The sequence below is a fragment of the Vanellus vanellus genome, assembly GCF_965231255.1.
Source record: "Vanellus vanellus genome assembly, chromosome: 3".
Lineage (NCBI taxonomy): Eukaryota > Metazoa > Chordata > Aves > Charadriiformes > Charadriidae > Vanellus > Vanellus vanellus.
The window spans coordinates 109,344,280-109,368,094 of record NC_138907.1 but is presented as its reverse complement, the minus strand read 5'-3'; the positions used below and the strand labels follow the sequence as shown (position 1 = coordinate 109,368,094).

Below are 23,815 nucleotides of genomic sequence, written 5' to 3'. Positions count from 1 at the left end.
ACAAGGAGAGAAGAACAGAAACTCCTGGAGCGCTATGGATAAATCTTCAATACCAGATGTTTTTTTCTTAACCCTTTTGAGAAGAGTAGTAAATGTATTCATTTGACGATATTTGCAAATGCCTTTATGATATATGCTGCTTACATTTGCGTTCATTTTCTTAGGATGTATCCAGATGGTGTCAAGTACAGTAACACGTGAAAGCTGCTTTACCTCCAGTCAATTTGAAGATCAGGCAGAAGAGTTCAGACAGCTCTGCACCCTTCCATATCAACACTGTTTTGGGGAACTGTTTATAATAATGTTTTAACTCTGCTAACAACTTTACTCGGCCTCTTCCTGTCTCTGAGACAGACTTTTACTTCCGACAGGCTCTAGATGAATGTTACCCTAGAAGGAACCTGGTAAGATTTCCTTAGACTGTTAGCTGAAGCTGAAAGGTTTTCGTTTTCTTGGCATGATGTTTTTAACTTGCGAGGCACCATGACTCGTTCATGTAATCCATAACAATGCCCCAAATGTCACCTCTTGTCCAATTCTTAAGTGTACTCAAATGACCTCAGTGGTATAAATTCAGTCAAAACAAAACAAAAAACCGCTTGGACAACTATTTGTCCTGATGACCCTTCTTTTCTGCAGTGATGTATCCTATACTATTGAAGTTAAACAACTAAGACAGAAGGAACAAGAAAATAAGATAATTGGATATAAAATAATAAAAATGAAGATGTAGATTAATATGATCTAAATCTTATTCTAAAAAGTGACTTAGGTATTTCAGGAGTCTAAGTACCATGCAGCTACAGTGAGACTCAGCCATCTATGGCCATCCTAGGCCAGTGCAGCCCTTGTATGATGGCAGTTTGATCTAAAGAATTTTACTGGATTTCAGACATAAGGACTGAGAGGAGCCAGTCAGCCAAGGCTTAAGATGAAACATCAATCTAGCCACGACAGCAATACGCTTATATATTCATCACTGAACAATAGCAGCCATGTTCTTTGTTTCTTCTAAGTAGGAAAAAAAATTGATTTAGTACATCAGTTTGATCAAGGGCAAAACTGTGAAATTAATTCCAGCAAACAGAAGTACAAGGTGTATTATCCCAGAGGCTGAGTAGGCTATGAGATTACAAAAATACTGTTTTAACAACTCTGGAGCAGTCTTGTGAAAACTTCTGGCATACTTAAGCAAGCGATAAAAACACACTGCCTGTGAAAAAAATGTTTAAAGAATACCTACCTTGTCTGTTCTCCTGTGTAATGTTAGTCATACTTCCATCTTCAGCTAAGCCTTGTTCCAAATTTTCTAATATCTGTAGTAAATTTTTTAAAGTAACCAACATGAGTTTAAACAGCACTATATATTAAATGCAAATTATCTACAATTGACACTCTACATGTAAACCAATTCAGGCAGGACTGCTTCACCTAGGTACAATTCAACATTACTGATTACCATAGCTAGTTCAATTGCACAAAGCAAGAAAGCCACTGTACTGTAGAAGGATGTTAAGAGTTCAGGTTTATGATACTTACAGAACATTAAATGTCAGCACACTCTAGGGACATGCACATTTTGTTAAGCAAAACATGAAATATGCTTCACCAGAGAATGAATGTTAATGATCACAAAGAAAGTGAAACTGATTTTTCATAGGAAACCACTGCCTCTTGACTCCCCCCGCCAAATATGTACTCTGGTTTCATCCTTTGGTCCTTAGTGAAATACACCTCTTAGTTCTTACTGCATTTTCCTTCTCAAAGTTTGGGTTTTATTGCTTCTTTTTATTTATTATAGATTTTAAATCATATAAATTGTTGAGTGAATGAAACATTTGTTGTGTTATTAGAAGAATGAAAACGTATACTTAATGAAGCTTGCGTCTTAAGCACTTTTAAAATATGTATGCAAGGTTCCATTTGAAATGCAAGTCAACTTTCCTTTTTCTAATCCCATTACAGTTTCTCCAAATTTGTTTTCTGATTCTCATAGATCACCCCATTTTTCCTGTTACAGATTTATAACTTTGGTTGTAAACCAAAGCTTGAGATTTCCTTCAAAAAAGCATTAAGGCCACTTGCTCTTTAACCAGCCACTGTGATTAGTCAATTAGGGAAATACAAGGTGCTTCCTCTTCCAGGGACTGAGTGCACTTCCGAACGCAGAGCTCTCAGCTTCTGTTACTATAAGCAGTAATTGTTTTTTCCTACACCAGCAAAGCATTCCAATTGTGCTCAGTGCTTTTTAAGCAAACACTTAAAAACCACACAGGAAAACCTCCAAAGCAAAGACTGATAGAATTAATCTGGCCTCGCGACAGCATGTTGGTGCCTTCTACAGCCAATGAAGAGCAATTGGTAGCTCCAGGAAGCGAGTTCATCCCACCTGTTTTAGACATCTCAGGGCAGAAGGAATTGCCCTAAGAGATACCAAGCTCTTTTCACAGGCTAGAATGAAAGCTTGAAGTTAGGTGCCATAAATTTTGCTACAAGGAACTTAAGAGCAAGGAGAGACATATGATGAAATGACAGCAGTTACCATATGCCAGCTGAGCCAGGGTAATTTTCCTGCTAAGAATTGTTAGCCTGTGACAAATACAAGGTAATATGATTTAGTGTAAACCTTGTTCATGGAGGACTAGGCTAAGTTGCCTTACCTCAAATTCTGAGAGGCTGTGAGCATACACCAGTAGATACTGCAGCTTAGTTGATACGTAGCAATTTATGCGATCACAGTGGCACACCTGCGAGACTGAATCTCAGTCCCACTTTCAAAAGCAGTGTAGCCACTTAGAAATCACTTAGGAACTGAAGCACCCCATTGAAGTGTTAAATGCCTAATGTATAATGAGGCACCCTGTCAGAGAAAAAAACCCCACTCTTCTCTCCCACAAACTAAAACCACCTTATGGGCTATTTTCTGTCCAGTCTGAAAAACACAATCTTCCTCTTCCCCTAAAAAACCTCTAGTGACCACTTCTCATTCCCAGTAAGGGTCCATGGTCTTATTCTTGAAATGGTCTAAACATAACAAGGTGCCTTCATCAATGAGACATGCTGTCTTTTTCAAAAAGAAAACAGGTTTGTTTTACAAAGCCCTTCTCTGAATACGTGCTCACTAACACCATCAAAAAAGAAAGAATTGGATATTAGCATACAATTAGAGTACTACATTAACCATTCTGTGACATTACTTGGGGATATCTAGCCATCACCTCAAGCTCAACGTAATTAAAACAGAACTCAGTGCTGATTTGAGGCTAATTGGTTTATTCCCTAGGTTTATCTCCTTTTGCCCTTCTTAAATATAGGAACATAATCTGCAGTCTTTCAATATTTGGGTATTTCCTCAGTTTTCCAAGAATTGTTTAATAATAATTGATAATTTACTAATGATTCAGGTAGTTCCTCAGTGTAAGATATCTGAGTTAGATTTAATTTTAGCAAATCCCTTCATCCCACTTTTCCACGGATGGTAAAATGTTTATTCTAGCAATATCACATGGGATAGCTCTAAACATTCCTGTTTGCAATATGAAGAGAAATATGATTGAACACTCCTACAATCGACTTTAAACATCAGTTTTATGTATGACCTATGCTTTTTCTTGTTTTGAATATTTATAAACACACATTCATTAGTTTTACTGGCTAGTATTATTTCACTGATTCTTCCATTTCATTCCCAATCAATTGCCTGTATAGCTTTAACTACTAACCTATATGCACCACCAAAGCAAAAACAATCAGTAGCTAAGAGACTGAAAAGTTCATCAATTTGGAAGCAAAACAGAAGACCGGGAGATATGAAGAGTGTGTATGGAAGGGCCAGGGAGGAACATAACTACGCAAGAAGAAGAGTGGTGGAACGACAGAGGTAGTGGCTGATGGACAAATGGCACAAGGTATTTTTGAAGAGTTTTGCAGAGGTAACACTTACAGAGGCTTTTTTAGTGAGCAAGACTGTTAACCCACTTGCCACTGCTCCACCCACATGGTAGAAGAGCCCAGTACAGCTCTACCACTTGTAGGATTAGGGTTAAAATGTAAAATACAGTACAGGATGAGATGTGTGCACTTCCAGGAGCTCTCTCTTGATCGTCTAGAAAGCTTAGGTACAAACAAGGGAGGAGTTTAGTTGAAGCTCGATTGTTGTTCTTTTCACATTTTGGCTTCCAGGTAAGTATCTATTAGCATGTCCTCAACAGCATTAGCACTAAAGTGATCACACCTATGTTTTTAAAGGAATACATGAAAAGAACAAACGCTTTTGTGATTTAAATGACAATTTTTACTCTTACAGCTTGGCTGTTTGGAGACCATTTATTTCAAAGTAGACTTACAAGGGAAACGATTCATTGGGGCAATTAATGGAAAGTCATCGAGGCTGGCTGGGAAGACCAGCAATTCCACAAAGACAGTAACAATCTCACTGGGTTCCTGCCCCAAGCTATAATAGGTATTTGGCATTACAGATTATCTCTTTCCCAAATGTTGTACTTATAGACAGAAATGTAAAATATTGCAGCAGGTCTTGATTACAAATTTGCAGGAATACTGGAAAAGGCAAAACCATTATTGCCTATACAAGGAAAAAAAATTATATTTTTGCATTCAACCTCCAATCCTGCTTCAGGTACCAGAAATACGTAAGGAAATGGGAGCTGAAAAGACCAAGATACCAAAATAGTGACAAAATAAACATGGTTACATCCTGAAGTCGAATGGCTAATCCAAAATTGACGAGTATCTGTAGAATGTGTACAACAAAAAGCAAGAGGGAATGTAGTAGGTTAAAAAGAGGTATCAGATAGGAATAACACAATTAGATTAGGGAAGAGAAACAAAATAGAAAGACAGATTTTCTTATGACAGAAATGCATTAGCATTAGCCTGGAATAGCCTCCCAGGGGATGTGGCCTCAGCTCCATAGGATGGCTCATTAAAAACTAGAAAACAACCTTGCATTGCAGAGAGACAGACTAGGTGAGCTAATAGGTCTTTTCTCTCTTCTAGCTTTTATGACTCCAAGATCATCTCATTTACATAATGACTATTTCATATGCCCTTCTGTAAATACGGATGACCAAAGATTATTTTTCCACTTTTTAAAATAGAGAAATAAAACACTAGAGGCTTTTGGTTGAAAGCTCCCCAATTAATTCTGTTATAACCCAAATGGTTCCCAAGTGTCATATATGAATATTAAGACTAATGACTGTACATCCTTTATGTTATTTTCTCAGTTATGCCACGGGTTTTCGTAAGTATTATGCACTTTATTCTTGAACACTCCAGGTGAGATTGAGATTATTAGATTAATATCATTCTATAGAAAAATCAAAACATATATCTAAACAATGTTTTTTGTCAGCCAACCCTGACTTCAAATGGTTAAATTATCACCAATTTACAACTGTCTTTTAAAAACATATTTATCTTTACAAAAAGCTGTCCTTTTTCACACTCTTTATTCTACAGTTGTCTTTGAATTGCTCCAGAAGACAAGGTATTTAATTGAATGCAAACAAATGAAGTAATCTGCAATGAGGCATCTGGAATAACTAATCAGAAATATTCCCTGGAGAAGGATGGTATGTTTTATTTTTTCGTTTGTAGTTTTCTGTGTACTGTACTTTGAAAAGGAGCATCCATCAGCACAGACAACGGCTTGTCCTAGCTCTAGTGGTAACTTTTAGAAAAAAGGGGAGATCATTCTCTTTCTGACCACAATTGAACACAATAACCCAGGAGAATCTTTGCAAACTCAGACACAGGAAGGCAGAGAGAAAGAGATGGCAATCTGCGAATGAACAGCAAGTGCAGAGAACAGGGGACTCCTGAGAAGAGCTTGTGGAAGTCACACAGTCAGCCTCAAAGAAGTTTTCCCCAAGGGCACAAGGGATCACACAGAATTTGTAGTGACCTAGGCCACTAGAAGTTGCTGGAGTGAGAACATGAGTAAATAGACCTGTTCTTCAAGAACTTAGCAGGCAGGGAGATATGTATACATTAATTTGTAAATCTCCTTTATTTCTATTTAATCTTCTCCAGCACATCCAGTTTCCCTTATTTAAACAAATAATCAGCATAGTTCATGTTCAAACAAGATCTTGTATTACAGTTTGAAAGCCTCCTTGGGACAGTGGGTATACTCTAAGGATATGCACTTCAAGGAAAAGAGCTCAGGCAGAGCCAACTCAAGGTAGTAGATGACTTTAGGGTCTTTTAAAGAAGGGTGGCTTAATTTCTTTCCTTTCTTTCCTTTTCTTTCATTTCTCTGATAACCTTTTATCTGTGGAGAATCATGGCTAATCACACTGTAACTGAGATATGGTCATTTCAATAAAGTTAACCAGATGGCTGATGAACGCCCCCGCTCAGCAGTCGCTTCCTCATTCACATTCATACAATTTTTTCTATTACAAATTAAAGGAACTCAGAAACTGGTTAAGTTTTTGGAATCTAGTGGCACCTTCATGACTGAGGGGGGACAACGCAGCACTTAATACCAGACTGCATAAAAACAAGACATGAAACAGCTGATCTGCTGCAGACTGGGGTAGGGAAATGTCAGTAGAAGCACTGTGAAATCCTGCAACGGAGGGATATGACATTTCCTAGAAGAAAAAAATTACTTCAAATTGAGGATGACTGTTTATGAAGGAAAAGGCTGCAGAGAGCCGCCTGCCAGTAATATTATTAGATGAGATGGTCATGAACAGGTAACAGCACTCATGAAGTGCTAAAAAGTATCACTTCTTGGCCAAATTGGATAGATCTCTCAACTGTTTCCAAATCAATGCTTTCCAACACTGTAACAAATACCACATTCATCTTTTATTACTTAAACCTTTCATCTTTTTCCCTCATAATACAAAGAACTGACTTTTTTTACTGTAATCATTTGGTCATCCTAGTCGCTACTGTGCTAGAAGCAAGTTGATTTTATATACATAAGGCCATTATAGCTACACAATTGGCAATTATCAAATGCCTTCTCTTCTGTTATCCACACTATTTTCAGGAGTAAATATAGGAAGCTTCCAAGGAATGCTGAAAACAAAAATTAATCACATGTATTTATCTTACATATAGTTTTGAACTTTCAAGTGGTCACAGAAAAAACACTAATGCTGCATTTCTTCTAGAGTTTACCATATTGGCAACATCCATAGTCACTGTTGCATTAGACTACTTGGGAAAGATTTCTGTAAAAAAACTTTCAAGGATGAATGATTGATAGGGTGTTGGGTTTAGTGGATAAAATTAGTGCTCACACCACCATCGCTCCAGTTTCAGCACTGACAAATCCCATGTCACAACTCAGGCCATAATTTTATATTATAGCACTTGACAAAACAAAACAAAAACCCCAAAACAAACTCAGCAGGTTGTATTTATAGTCCCAAATGACTGTTGTTTCCAAAACCAGCTACTCAGACTGTTTCTGAAGGATCAAAATCATTAACAACTGTGTTTTGAGCTAGCTGGACACAGCTAGCTGAGGGAAGAAAGCTCTCCTACTTGCCCTTAAACACATCCGCTTACTGTCCTCCATGTCTTGTCTGGCAAAAACATGAAAGCAAGAGAACTACGCGCCCTCTGTTCTACTCACTCTGTTCAGGGCTACCCCAGACGAGAGGCACTTAATTACTTTTATTAGTAACTTCCTTATTTGTATCAAGGTGGATTAATAAATGTCATAATTGAAACTCTATGTTCTTTGTAAAGACAATAAAATATGTTTCTTAGAAGTTGAGAAATGTTAGTACATAGGGAAGCTGTTACCTTGGCGCAGATTATCTTCATACTATGCAGTCTGTCAAGTGATTCCTGAGGATTACCTAGGTACTGAGGAAGTTCAGCATGTAAAATTCGCATGGAGAAAGGAACCATGGAACCTAGAAACATAATTAATTTTATGAAATGTGTTTGCTATAACAGTCAATTTGTGATTTGCCTACATTAGACAAAGTATTTCTCTCTTGTATATGACGCAAAGTCCATTTTACCTTCGTACCTTTTTCTTCTCCTGATGAAAGATGTGAAAAATGAGAAAATAGAAAACTTCCTCAGCTATAACATGTAATGTATTGTAAAATGTTTTAAATAGGTACACACGTATGTAACCATAATCAAGAAGGCAAGAAAAAGGCGCACCTAATTCAAATTTTCAGAAACAAGTTGTGCATGGAAGTACAATGTTTCATTGAAGATGTTTATAAACTAATTAAAATGAAAGATTAAAATGGAAGTTTACTCAAGTTGCAGCTACATTACTCCTAACATTTAATAATTATGCATATTTTACAATCAACACAGAAGCAGTAAGATGAAATTATTGGCCTTAAAAGCATGCTTGTGAGAGAGTTATAACCAGGGTATGCAAAACTGCTTCTAAGTAATCCTTTTCCAAATAAAGCTGATCTGAAGGGCCCCTATATTATAGAAAAAGATAGGAACAGAAAACCAACATGAGTCAAACGAAATAAAAAATAAAAATTGTATAATGGAAAACAAAAATAATAATACTATAATAGACATATTAAGTCTAAAAATATATCAAGTCCTCTGGGAAATTAAAATGTTACAAAATATTACAAAATATTTTGTTTCTATTTTCTATCAATATCTGTAGGTTTGTGTAAAGGTCTGAGTCCACTATGCTGAGCAGCGACTGTTCCATTGCTCTAAAGATGACTTTTGGTCCGAGTTTTACTTTGTTAATGTTAGCTCTTCCACAAAGAGTTACTAAATGACTGATTCTTCATAAAGATGGTGTATTTGTGGATTTTCTGGTTTATTGAAAACATCAAAGAATAGGGAAAGATTTTAAGCAACATTTGGGGAGAAAAGTAAAATTTCTTCCTTTTCACATTAGTTTACTTTTATCTTTATTATTATTATAATATTTACCAAAGCCCCAATCCTCTAAGTTTATGAGCATCCTGGGTGACTTCAGGGGAAGTTTCAGGAGCTTTAGGGAATCCTAGTGCGTGCAACATCTTAAAAAGGTTACCTGAACATCTTGAAAAGCTACCCGAAAAGGTAACTGCATATCCTGATACACAGACAATAATACTGAACATAAAATAAATGCTACTATTAAAAACAAATCAGAACTAGCATAACGGGAAAACAGGCCTTGCAAAACACCATGCTACAGTTCTAATATTTTAACATAACACATTTGATTAGTTTAGACATATTCTAAGGGGATTTCCCTCTCAAGTCACCTCTTGCCTCACTTTTTCTCAAAAACAGGACTTGGGAGCTTTTTAGAAAGATTTTTGCACCTGTTCTTAACAGGCTTGTATTTCAAAGAGGTAAATGCTATATACTATGCTGACAAAATTTTAATCACAAAACTCACTAATTATGACCTTCAGAGTAAGCCACTTACATCTACAGAAATTCTCTTTTGCCAGTGCTAACTATTCCCCATGGCCTCCGTGACTGCATTCCCAGAACGGATGTACACACAAGTTTCATGCATCATCGTATGTGGAATATAGATTAAGAAAACAAAACTGTCTTTGAAAGTCTATCAAGAAAGTGTAAAAGGTTATTCAATCAGTAACAAAAGATATGAAATACTTTATGTACGTATCCTACTAGTATCTAACATGACACACGTAAAAATACATAGTCAGAGTGTGGGGGGTGAGCAACAATCAAAAGGAAGGCGAAAATAATTTAAGAGTAAATTCTGTGCCAGAACACCACAGAAAAATTGCTTTGTAGACACATTGTGACCTTAAGAACCTGCACTGCAAACCTACGGAAGCAAACGTGACCTGCAGCTGGTTCCATCTCTACTACCCCTTTGCTGACCAAGTTCTAACTCCACCATCCAACAGTCATCTTGCCAAAAAAGCAGTGCCTAAAACCAGCTAGTTTGGTACTGTTCTTTTGGAGAAATTAGTCTTAATTTACTGCAAATACATGAACCATGCACCTACTGACGCACTCAACAGGATTTCTGAGGCAAAGGTAAAAAAAAGGAAAAGTTTTGTTCATCAGTAAAGCTTTGGAAAATCTGAGATATAAACCAAAAGGAATCTAAAATTTTAGCAACATTTTTGGTTAATGACTGTGTTCTAGCATTTTCAACTCTGAACAAGCTTGTATCATTACATTCTCTTGTAAAATGCCGCTAAAGGTCAACTCAATAAATACTCATACAGAAAATCTGAATTGGTAAGAGAACAGCTCAACGTATAGATAGACGGGTATTTAATGGAGCGCAGATGAAATCTCTCACGTTATCCATTTTTATAAAATTTATATAGTGTTTTGTAAAACACTTTTGGGGATTGCATATTTTGCGAAGTATTGATCTTATATATTGCTGAATGAAGGCACGCTATTATGATCCATGCGAGGGGAAGGAATAACCCATTACCAATCTACATCATCAGAAGTGGTGTCAGAGGATGTCAGAATGATGAATGCAACACCAGGCCAACTTAGACTCCATAAGAATCTGATTTATTTCCTATCACAACTAAGACCTCAGTTGTAATAGGCATTCAGAACTATATTACTTCAAAATGTACTTTATTAATGTTTTATTTCGCAACCACTTAGTATTTCAATCACAGCATGTGACCAAAAACCATTCCAGTGTGATCCTTACTAGTTATGTCAAGGGTGATGACAGGTCTCTCAAACAAAACCAAAAGGAAGCTGGCCCATGGTGTAAGGGTAGTCAGTGTAATGACTTTTCAAACCATAATTTATATTACTATTTCATGCAGGAGGATCGGATCTAAAACTCTAGCATCTGTTTCTTCTCTTTCTTTTTGAAACTCATGACATAACTAGTATCGTGCAAGAAATTTTACTGCAAGCATCCAGCAAATCCATCCAGTGAATTTCCGTTACTTACTGCTTATTAAACAGGCTGCTAACTTTATTTAAAATCTCAGAAACACCAACTGTTTCTGCCCTCTTCCTCAGTTTCCTTGTAATCCTTCTGAATAGCAGAAGATTTTTTTTTTTTTGGAAGAAAGCACAAAACTGTATGCATGCTCTCACATAAGTGTGGTAACTGGGGAAAACAGAAGAGAAAAGAAACATGCAGAAAACAGAAACAGAAGAGAAAAAAAATGCATGTGAAGAGAACTCTTCACCAAAATAATCCTGTAACTCCTGGTTAACTCTTGTGCAAAACCCCCCGCCCCAGAATACCCTAGTACTGTATAGTCTCCTGCATCCAACATCTGGATCTTCTCAATCATCTCAATCTAGGAAAACGGAACAATCATCTTTGGACTTGTCTGAAACAAAAATGTCGAGAGCGAGCCTGACAGAAGCAACAGCAAGTTACTAAAAATCTTTTCAGAGGGTGGATGGTTACGAACCTTTGTTATCAAAGGACCTGTGTGTGTACCACGGTGGAAGAGAACATGTGAGCATAATGGGTTGGAAATGCAGCCCAACACAGCTTCATGGGGTGAATGGGAGATGAAAAAGGCAAAGGCAAACCATAATACGACTTTTGTGAATCTTCATCAAAGCCACATCAGGTCACTGATAAAAAGGTAAAAAGGCAAAAAATAAGAGAGTCCTAGAAAGTGCTGACTTCTAACACTTAAATGAGTGCTGAGCTCATAACGAATTTTCGTCTAAACAACAGGATGTGGATTTGTTGTTCTATGACATCACCATATGATGCATCAAAGGCCCATCATCCAGCCTTTTTTTGCTGAAAGAACAACAGTGTGGAGGAGCTCATTCCTGTTGTTAAAAAAAAACGTATGAGAGAAAAAGAAACTGCACACAAATCTACAAAAACACATCTTCCATTCTGTCTTGCAAGACACAGAAGTTGAGCCTTCTGATTAAAACAGTATTCCCTAACATTTTATTATGAAGATGACAAATGAAAAAGAGTTGAGATCTAAAAAAGGTATGTTGGATATTTTAGAAAACACTGTAATTTTAATTTCATATTGTCTAGGTTAATAAGAAAACAGTTGGGAAGAGGTAAATGACATTTGTTGATGACTCTAGTAGATCAATAATAATAGTGTTATGAAGGTCTGAAAGGCAGGTTGTAGAATTCAGAGTACAAAATTTAATTAAAAAACAGATTAACACTAGGGGAAAAAACCCTATACTTGCCTCAATAAACACAGTTACTTTGGGAAAAATAAAACCAAGACAAGAAAGTAAGATTGACTACATTAACACTAAGCTGTAACAGAAACACATGTGCTTGTTAGATTAAGAATTACAGTATATTGTCCGAAAGGTTTCACCTACATGCTTACTATTAGGCCACATATTTAAGGCACACAGTGTAACACATATTTCTTTGTAATAGGTTCCTAATATATAGGGCATATATATTCCTGCGATATCTCACTAGGGATAAGAGAATTTTACATAAAATAAAACGGATTTTGGCATGTGCTGCCTTTTGCAAAACTATTTGGAATCAAACCCATGTCCTCTATTATATTTCACTCGGTACTGAATTTAAGAAAGCAACATGTGAAAAAAATATTTAAAACATGCCGCATATCTTGTAATTAAATTGTTTACTTAAAAGCACAGCAGAATGGCTTTTGCTCTCTATTTCATGCTTTGGATTTCTAAAGAAGTAATGTTCTTGTACACAGCAAATCCATGTCAACTAAGCCTAGTCGATTTCAACCAAGGCAATACCCCTACAGTTACTGATATGTATTGAGATTTTATTTTTAAGTTAACTAAGTCGTCTTCTAGTTGGTGTTTTACAGTTGACCTCTGTTGCTCCTCTTTAGGGGTTTCATAATAATTTTATCTATAAGAAATTAATAATGGAAAAATGGTTTAATTTTAAGACAATTATTTTCTTAAGTATTGCTTTTAAATACAGTAGAGAATTTTTTTCTGAAGAATACAATTTTTGATTGTCACTTTGGCATAAATTAATCTCATTCCTACATGTATTATCAGCATACAAAAGGCAAAAATAAAAAGTACAAAAAGGCCCGCTGAAAGGAAAATGGATACACCCAAAAGCATGGGAACAGATGGAGTAAATAGTAAGATCAGGTAGAATTTTCTAAGACCACAGATTTTAATTTCTATTTTTTTATGAACAGCTGCACATTTTCATAACTGTCATAACATAAACATCACCTCATGCCAATCAAATTCAAACTGCAGCCCTCATCTGCAGCCCTTTTAGAGGAGAAAATCTAGGATTCCAATGGCTAGCCATATTATCTTCCTATTTTCTTGTTGCAGAATCAGTAACCAGAAATGCTTTCTGATCTGCCTTCTACAGCTTATTCAACAAATCTTAAATACCAAAAAGCAGCAGTAGGGCAAAATTATCATTTACTATTAGTATAAAGTGGGATCTTATGACAGTAAAAAAAAATAAAAACAAACCCTTCCTTCACTGGGTAAAAGAGAAACACAAAAAAAATGGTGTCAGAAAGATATTCTGGTTTATACATGTGTACACACAGAGATATATATCCTTGCATTTATACACACATACTTTTACATATTTCTACAACAGCACATGGGTATAATTTATAAGGGAATTTTTAAGAGTGATGATGTAGTAACTTTGAATCCTAGTCTCACTGGCTATCAATTAAAAGCACACTTAAAAATCCAGATTCGACAGACTAGTTACCAAGTTTATTACTTTCATTCCAGAGAGACTGAAGAAGAAATAGGAGCGTAGATGTTTGTAACCATGGAAGGAAAACGTTTTGAAAATTTTATCTGAAATGGCATGTTTTCATATATATCACAATTTAAGTGCTCATGACCTAAGAACACAGATATTCTGAATTAAGATCTGGTTTTAAAAGGTTTCAAAAATACTTTTTCAGTAATCTGGAGTTCTTATTTACACTGAAGCAAGAAAAACATAAGAGAAAGAATGCAGAAAACCCCTGCAACAATTGCCCTATCACAAAGGGATCACCATAAATCTTACTTAGTGATAACTAGTAAGGAAGAATTTAGAAATGAGTTACTCACTCACTTAAGAAATACTATATAAAGCTGGTACTGTCTACAATGAGACTACATAGCCTTGGGAAAGAAAGCACAATTAAATGCAGCACTCTACCCACTTAAAATTACACATACATTTCTTTCCTAAAATATCTATATTATTTTAGAAAAATTTCTATTTGCAAGTCTGACTACTCTGAAAAGTCAAGTGGAACCACAACATTTGAGTGGTATTTATTCAAGTTGAATTAGCTGATTTCATAGGTAGAAGGTAGCTCTGAAGCAACAGAACAGATAGTGAATTTAAAGAGAAAATAGAGAGATGTACATAGAACTGTAAATAAAATAATTGGCAAACCTGTTCCTCTAGGGGCTTTAATATGTTTTTTACTGTCAACATGAGCTTGAATGAAGAACTCTTCCAAGCAACTGCCAAGACTGAAGCAGTCTGACATGAAAGCACAAGTTCAGGCATAGCAGTATTTGTGGCAACATCAGAAAACCAACACCACATATAACAATGATTGGAGTCTTTTTTCTACTTCTGTTTTCCTGCAAAATTTATTAACAGATAGGAGCAGTCTATATGCTACAATTTCTTTAGTCTGTGCATTTCTTCTCTTATCCATTTTTACCTTGATTACTCCTTTTTGCCTCCCCACACACCACAATTATTTTTCTTTTTTCCCCCCATACCACTTTCCATTCTGCTACAGTTCTCCCACTAACCAAAAGTTGACAAAGATGAAAATGAAAGGGCATTTCATTTATAGCATCATCCAAAACCACGCTGAGAAAAAATGAAAGGAAGCTTTAGCAAGGCTGCACCCTACTAGCATAGAGAAGTAGGAGAGAAAAGAAGAAAGGAAGACAGTAAACTCAAAATGATGAAGTGTCACTGTAGAGGCATCACTATGTTTACTGTGAAAGCATGTAAGAGGTAATTTCCCCAATCCACGCCTGTTCTTCCCTATGGTATAGTCTGATATTCAGAAGCAGGACCAAGCTTCAGAGAGCAGGCAGACCTTGGAGCTGTACAGTCCTCTGCATTACACACAGTCCAGATGTCTGTAAAATGCCTTCTGTGGGTATTAGAGAAAAATTGTCGATGAGCATTTTCACAGTAAGCATGTCTCTGCATCAACAGACACATACAGGTTTCCTATTACATCTTTTGCTATTTTATAAGCTTATTAAATGTAATAATAATAATTTACTACATTTCACCTTAGACATCGGCACTAAAAACTTGTTTACAACGTGGGTTTGAATGACAGTTCTAGACCACGTATGATAGGATTCCTTTAGGGAAATCTGAATTTCAAAACTGAATAAAAGAAACAAATTAAAAGCACTGCTTGAGTAAATAAGGACATGTAAAAAATGAAATCTCACACAGCCCAACTATTTTTTGTATCAATATTTTCATGTATTTCTGCTAAAACTTCTAACTACAGTGGATATTAGTAAAGTCAGAAAAGTAGGACAGACCTAAAACAATAGTTGAGTGATGTCTAGACTCGCACTACTTTGAGAGAAATATATATATTTTATATATACATTATATATATGCTTTTTTTTAAACTGTCACTATCCATCTGAAACTATCAACATATTGCAGCACACACTAGTGTATCCCTATGGTTGCACACAGCCACACCTTAAAAAAACCCCTTCTGTTAGAATTAGTAACAGAGTTAATGGAAAGGTATACAGTATGAAATAAGCTTCTAGAGCACATACAATATGTTCCTTATTTAGGCACATTCCACCAGACAAAAGAAGACTGGTTTCATGTTAGATGATGCTGTATCATCACAGGGAAAATGAAAAGGGGAAAGGAAAAAACCCACCCTATACACATAAACCTCTGGTCAGGGGAATAAAAGTCCTATTTTTACTTGTGCACAGGTGTTTTTTTCCTTCGTAATTCAGAATAAATTATTCTCAATTATTGTAGCTTTAGAACACTGATTTTAGTAGCATTAACTTTTCTGTAACTTACTGGTCTATTTAGCAGAAACAAGAGCAAATTATCTCATAAAAGAATGAAATATCATTTTAATGTTCCATTTTAATTGTTGGCTCTCACTCTTTAGAAATGCATAGGCATTACCAATGGAAAGGTGGAAAGGATATCTCAGGTTAGCTGATCTATCATATGAGAGACTTCATGAAGTATCATGAGAAACACAGAAATAAACAATATGAATAGAAGGGGGTCAGACTGTGTAAATATAAAGATAACCCCCTAAAAAAAAAAAAAGATCCTGAAATCCATTAGTCATGAGAACGATGACAAAAATTCAGCCTTATATACCCCACAGAGTACAATGGAGATGTGCAAGAAGCGATCTGGAACAGAGTTCCTGACCTAAGTACCTACCTATTACAAAACAAAAGAAATTATATATAAAATAAGACTTTTTGGCTTCTCTCCGCAGATGAATTTAGAAGAAATAAAGTCATAGCAGATTTTACTAGAAAATCAGAATGCTGTGCTCTCTGCCCTGTATCAAACCGGAATGATCAAAGAGTGACTTATCCAATTTCACTGGGTGATACAAGGATCCCAGCAGATTCCACTCCCCCAGATGGTGCACACCTACAGGCAATGGAGATGACCAAAGAAAGAGACTGTAGAACCCAGGAAAGGAAGATTTCAGAAAGACTAAATCTAACGGCCGTAATGAAGACAACAGTAATGGGATCAACACACAGCATGGCTGCAAGTGCCATACAAAATCTCAGGACAAAACAGAGACTAGTAGCATTGCCAAAAGGGAATGAGCATTGGGAGAGCTTCAGAGGAAAATTAAAAGGATATATTGGCCACATTAAGTTAAATTAATGGAAAAAACATCTTCCACTCCTCATACGTTTACTTGCAATTTAAATTCTTTGAGGTATATTTCTCAGAGATTAATGGATGAAGGACTATCCTCACTGCTGGAAGAAGCTCAGCTATATAAACTTTCTTTACTTCAAGCATAGAAAACACAGGAAACTTTCTAATTTATTACATTTCTTATTATGAATATTTTGAATAGAAACAAATGATGCAAGATATTGTATGTATTACAATTAATGTATACATCATTTATATCTATACACTTATTTCTTAAATTGATTTTGAAGTGCTTACTCCATTTATATACCATGAATCAAAATTAAAATGTTGAAACAAAACTCTTCCTTTTATGCTTGTTACACCACAAAATGATATGCAAAATTACCAAACAGCAGTGGATTGTGGATTCATACTAATACATTTAAACCAAAATATACGAATGATTTATATCTATTTTATTATTCAAATTAGTGGGTTAACGATGCATGTATACAAAATTTCCCTATTCATAATCCAGCACCGTGTAGTTGAATGTTAGCCAGAAGAGAACTGCTTGTTCTCTCCTACCTCCCTGCATCTCTCTCTCCTCAAAACCACGTAAGGGAAGTTTGATAGCTGTTCCCACATCTTAATCACATTGTATTTATATGATGTATCTACAACCAGCAGGTCAGCTCCATCCAACCTTGATCTTATTTTCCTTACAGATGAGCAGATTATGGTCCCGGTTGGTATGCTCAGCTGTTAAAAATGAACTGAGGCATATAATCACAAAATAGGATATTTTCCTTATGCTCACCTCTTTACCATAGACACTTTCATAATTTGAATGAAATAGCTGTAGTGGTTGAGTGGTGGCTGCAAAGACAGTTTGGATCCAAAGTTCAGTCACAGGACACATGTTTGCAACAGCTGTCCAGACTGTCCAGAACTGTTGCCACCTTTATGCTCTGTGGCAAGAGGACTGCAATGCCTCAAATATTGACATGACCTTCAAGGATTCTTTTCTTCAGCAAAATAACTTAATTTTAATGCTGAAAAAAGATGTGGAGACATACATATAGCTGGGGGAAGACTACACCGGTGCAGCATTTCATCATGTGCAAAGCTGCCAAAATACAACCAGATCCAAAGAGCTGTCCAACCTGATGACCAAAACCTCTCTCTCAAAAATAACAGTTTCTTCTCAGTGCATTGAATATATTGAAGGCAAAACATGAAATTTTTGCCTGTGATTGCTTGAAAGATGCTGAGTAATGTCAGATGGACTTCCTCTAGGCAGTCCACATTGGCCATGCTGGGCTACAACTGATCCTTACATCACTAAAAAGAAGAAACCATCTTCTGCGAAAGATGCTGAACTTTCTTGACACCAACTCCCCTTCCTTAGCAACCTCAAAACCTCTGTGTCTTTCTAGCTTTCCTCATTGAGACTATCAGCATCTATGTAAAATAGACTACACTTTTTTCAGAGAATGGCGCTGCCTATTACAACTGTTACAAGCATTTTATTATATGCTGTGGTTCAAATACGAAAGCCAAAGAACAGTAAGATCAGTCAACAGTGTACTTGCATCAGAGAGTTATTTATTTCTAAATCACAGATCTAGAAAAAATAAAATTTCAGAACATCCTGAACGGGAGTGAAATTTCTCCTAAAACCAGAAATTTTTCAAATCCAGACCCTGAGAGGACTAAAATATTCTGGGTAGTGGAACTATCTGGTTAACCTATTGGCTATTGGGAGCAGCAGGAAGTAGTGCATGTATAACTCGAGATAAACCACTTACAAAGAATTGAGGCTAGCAGTGTCTGTTTTCCTTTTTAACAATGGGATACATAGTATATTACTGATTTTTATTTTGTTTGAATTACTGAGATAACAATGTTACATTTAACAAGTATTTTTTTTATTACGGAAAATTATCAAATTAGCTCTATTTTTTTATATTTTATTTTAAATCCTAGAAACCAGGAAACCTAAGAAAATAATACCTGCATCAGCACATGTGCATGGACATGCGAGTGTTAAAAATAGCATATTGGTAGTACCTGGATGAACTTAAGAGGAAATAATATAGTTAATCATGCTCTTCTGGGAAAAAAAATAAAAAAGAAATAATCCAAAGCTCACCAAGTGCTTTAGAATCGAAAACCCCTGAATCCATTATTTTATAACAACTGGTAAAAATGGCAAAAATAAAAAGCATTTTATAAATCACGTATCTTACCTTTTCGTCCAGGGTATACATGAGGGTAATATTCATAATAAAGATCAGGCTGGTCTAAATTTCCAAATGGTTCAAATTCCATTTCTGCATTTTGGAATAGATTCAGTTTTACCAGCAATGCTAGTCTCACAAACCACAACTAAAAATTAAAACATACAAAAAACAAAAAAAAAAAAAAGGAAAACACAAAGTTTGTTATTAGCTTCAATCTCAAGCCATATCCGAACACAATTTCAACTAAGTTTTTCTGATAAAGTTCAGTAAAGATTTTCTATGTTGCTCGCTAATAAGAATCAGGATTTCTATTTACACACGCTTTTTCACAGAACACTTTTCATAAGATCATTAAAATAAAACCAGGAGGACTGATGCTTTAACTGTTTGCAAAGGTACTGAGATTTTGAAGAAGTTGTTTAAAAACTAGCCTGCTTCAAAATTAGAACATCTCTCTTTAAATTGAGTTAGCATGTAAGAATTATCAGTCTGATTTTTAATTGTTTTTCCAATTTTATGCAATTATTTAAATCTATTATGATTTTGTTGAAACTCCATTACTTGGGCCAGAATCACGACTTGTTACCTGGTCACATTTTATTCAGTAAAACTCTCGTAATGTTTCCTGAACCTTTATTAATTTGGGTTCTTGGTTTTTTATCATCATGAAACATACTTCTAACATTTGAAATCTTACTACAAAGTTCACAATCTAGATAGTGTCCACGAAGTTTAGCACAGTGAGTCTTCCAAGACAACAAAATATATTCCTTTTGACTAGTGTGTTTACCTTTAAGAACACACTATCAAGATAGAATATACTTTGAAAAATATTTTGGTTTAAATAAGGACCTACTTTACATAAGCAAACAGAAAATGTGACTTGCTACAATGCTTTAATAAGTTCAGTTATTAGATAACAATTAGGAAAAGAAGTTTGGTCATGTTAAAACAACACCACTGTGAATATTTTTGGAAAAAAATGACAAGGTTGTATATTTAAGCATACCTGTAAAGAATCTGTTGTATGGTTAGTAGGTAGCCCACTTTTTTTATAGCCTTGACCATGTGCAGTTAGAAGACGCCCACACAAGTCAACTGCTGCCCTCCAGTTTTTACTGCTCTGGGAAGAAAAAAAGAGTAAGTAGCAAAATCATAAAGTCCCTAAAATGCCCAACTGCTTATTTTGCCTGAAGCAGCTACATGTACCCATCAGTAATAATGACAAGGTCAGGAGAGCTGGCCGGTGAGCAGCAGAATGTCATTTGTCAAAGCTGCACATCTAATTAGGCAAAAAGTGAAATCAAGCATGAGAGAGAGTTAATATTATCAGATCACTAAAACAAAAGAATACACAACGCCATATGGGATTCTAAACTTAAAGCTATATCATGTTTGCTAATATACCTGAATATACTATAATATTCACAATTTTGTTTTCTCTTCAAAAGAGAAAAAAATTGCCAGCCAAATTTCAATAACCACATCCAACTTAGTCTACGGTTATAAAGCATTTAACATCTATTCCTACCTCACTGACTTCAGTATTTCAGATTATAAACCCTAATGCAGTTCATTTAATGAAAACAGACTTTCCTAACATTGCTCAGAACACAGAATTCCTATCAATTAAGAACAAAGGACAAGAAACAATACAATGCATAAAATGATAAATTCAGAACAATAACAATTGTTTCACCTATAAAATGTAAACATTTGCATTTCCACTGCATGGCTAACTTAAAAATACTCTTATATAAATATTTTCATTCATAAAACAAATCATTCCTAGTTAGACAAATGAAACTGTCTTGTCACACGATCATCCTATTAATGCTTCTGCCTTGTGTATGCTAATGTAGCCATGTAAATAGCTAACACTAGCAAACAAAACACAGACTAATGCTTCATGGGTTTTAAGCTATCATACTTTTCTATCATACAGAAGAGTTTTCCAAGAGACATGTAGGCAGCAGGTTATTATAAAACAAACATATCTTTTTCCTGAAAGTAATCTTTTTTCAAATAGTTTCTTAAATACACAAAAAAAATAATGATAAATGTAATAGAAAACTGGCATGTTGTCTGATGAAATGTAAAGGAATAGAATATATTTATATTGGTGCTTGCAAAGTTCAGGTATTCGCCTTGAATTGGTATTTTATTAAACTCTTTCCAATGTTTAGAGTTTAGAAAACATGTCAACACAGCAAACAAAAACTAGTAGTAACAGCTGAAGAGTTTTCATACACTCTGGCCCCCAACTTGCAGCCATATAGTTCAAGGGGCCACTACGCTGATCACTGTGCAATGACCACCTCATCTCTCCCCTGCCTTGTCAAATCCCAGATAAAAATTTGAGTTCCACTGAAAACACAGAAGTTGGCTGACAGCAAGACCACAAAGCAGCACAGCAGCTTTTGAGATCTCTACGCCCTTATGGAGGAGCAGGAATTGATAATGCATTTATAACATCCTTCAACATATATCAGTATCAATTTAGAAAAGCTGAAAGACACTGCCATGGATTACCTGAAATTTATTCCTCTTCTGCAGAGGCAAATTAATTTCTTATTATACTTAGAACAGAAGCAGACACAGACTCTAAAACTGTTTAACTTTTCTTCCCAAATGAGAGTCAGGATCCAAAAATAATAACAGAACATTTATGACAAACGTAGGTGCTACAATTCTTAAAATTCTATTTCAGGCATGGACAAAAAAAATAGAACAAGACAGACAGGAGAAGCAAGTCTGATGACCATTGTAAAAACAGTCTTTGCTGGAAAATGCAACATTATATTCTTCATGATTTCAAAATTAGAGCTGCCTGCTGGTCGTGGAGCATAATTCTCTGTGGAAGCTTAACAGAAGGCTGCTGGCAGCATAAGTTAATTTGAAATTAGTAGGACACATTATTGTCTCTGGCAATTTGTACCAGACTTACAGTTGCCAGAGTTGCCAGCTCACCAGAAATGTGCTAGTTATTTCAAACACCCCTCAAAACCTTGCAGGTCAGTCATGTTCACATTTCCTTTGGTCTACAGCCACACAGTCCTTCCAACCCAGGTCCCTTGTTCTTGAAAGCGGGATGAACTTTGTAAGTCGTAACTAGAAGCTCAAAGCAAATATGGATACTACAGCTTCAGATATAGCATCAAAAATACTGAAGAATATTCTCAAAGAATAAAATAAACACTCTATGATGATCAGGACATGGTCCTCCAGCAGCAGTGTGAAAACATTACTTTCCCTTAGAAAAAATACCATCAACCAAATACTATTGCCAAATAGTTCACTAACACAGTATCACCCTGGCAGAAGAGAACTTCTTTCTACACATGACATTAGCAAATCTTTTTTTCACAAAAAATATGGAGCTGTTGTTCTTTTAATGAAAGGCACCAGCTTGTACGTTTTCTGTGCTTTTTACACACTACTAGTCCAGATTTTTAACTCATTAAGGAATATTTTTGGGTCCATATAACATAAACAAAAATTAAAAAAAGAAAACCAAACCAAACCAATTCAATATTGACTGCTGGACATCCACCAAAGCTAGGACAAGCAGATCAGCCAACCAATAGACAATGTAATTGCATTAGTCCTTGAAGAACTTCTCTCTTCTTCACAATATCAGAAGAGGTCCTGGAGGAAGTTTACATACAGATGAGGAAACAGCATAATAAAACAGGTTTCAGATGAAAAGGATTTTCTTTTTTTTCTTTAAGAAAGACAGAACCAGCTTAATAATTTTTTATCTTTTCTTTGAACTTTGTAAGTTGTCCAAGTTTTGAATACAATGATTCTAGGTTTAAATAAAAAAAAGTAGACATCAGTGCCAGAATTTTGTCAGGCTATTACCCCATAGAGGTAGGAACTAAATTTTTTCTGTAGCTTAAGGTGATAGACTTCTGTGCTACAGAGCATCCCCCGACCACACTTTTTTACCCTTCTCTCTTCAATAAAAGCAGTGCGAACAGTTTCTGCACAATATGCTGTTAATTTCAGTAGTTAGAAGAGGCTTAGCTGCAAAGTAAAATTACTGAACAGAAAATTGGTTCTGTTTTACTTCAAACCAGGACACTTGCACAAAATCTGATGTGCCATATTTGGAACAAAACCAGTATGCCTATTATCTCACTGCTTCTTTTGATCACACGTCCAACCTAACCAAATACTGTATCCACAGCTTTGAGAGATAAAAATGACAGTGTAAGGGGATCAACTCTCAACTCCTCATTTTACTGACTTTCCATCATTTTCAAAATAAGAACCCAACTAAGACTATCATCATCCCCTTTTATTAAAAGCAATAAAAGGAAACAGCCTAAAAAAACATCTGAAATGCAGTACAAAATAGGAGTTATAAATTCTGATAAACCCATGTCTAAAGATCTGGTAATGCTTCTAGTCCATTTGGACACAGTTAAAACCAACTGAGATATTCTGTACATCCCAATGTCTTCAACATGCTTCTTTTCTACAAAGGGGGATGAAGGAATGCGATGTAGGGTAGAAAAGAATTCCAGTGACTAAAACTAGAATGTTACTCCTTCAAATACAAGAATAGCACTGATGGTGCTATATTTTTCAGATTCGGAAGTGAAGAAATCTTCCAATTGAGTAAAATGACCCAATACAAGCCAAAACGGTAGTCTGTCCAGAAAAAAGATTTATTTACATTTCTTCCTTTCTGAATAAAGTGTCATAAGAACTTTAATTATCAGAGTTTTCACTGTATCTGAAAGAATGTGTTTTC

At 35.6% G+C, this 23,815-nt stretch overlaps 1 protein-coding gene across 1 annotated transcript in view; it reads right to left on the bottom strand.

The window, feature by feature from the left end:
• TRAPPC12 (trafficking protein particle complex subunit 12) overlaps window positions 1-23,815 on the bottom strand; it is a gene marked incomplete at its 5' end in the record, with an annotated part of 51,273 nt that overhangs the window by 15,825 nt on the left and 11,633 nt on the right. The window contains 4 exons of the mRNA XM_082481909.1: window positions 1,244-1,316; window positions 7,795-7,907; window positions 19,060-19,198; window positions 20,063-20,176. Of these exons, the coding sequence (XP_082338035.1) occupies window positions 1,244-1,316; window positions 7,795-7,907; window positions 19,060-19,198; window positions 20,063-20,176 (439 nt within the window). The remainder of the gene's footprint in view (window positions 1-1,243; window positions 1,317-7,794; window positions 7,908-19,059; window positions 19,199-20,062; window positions 20,177-23,815) is intronic.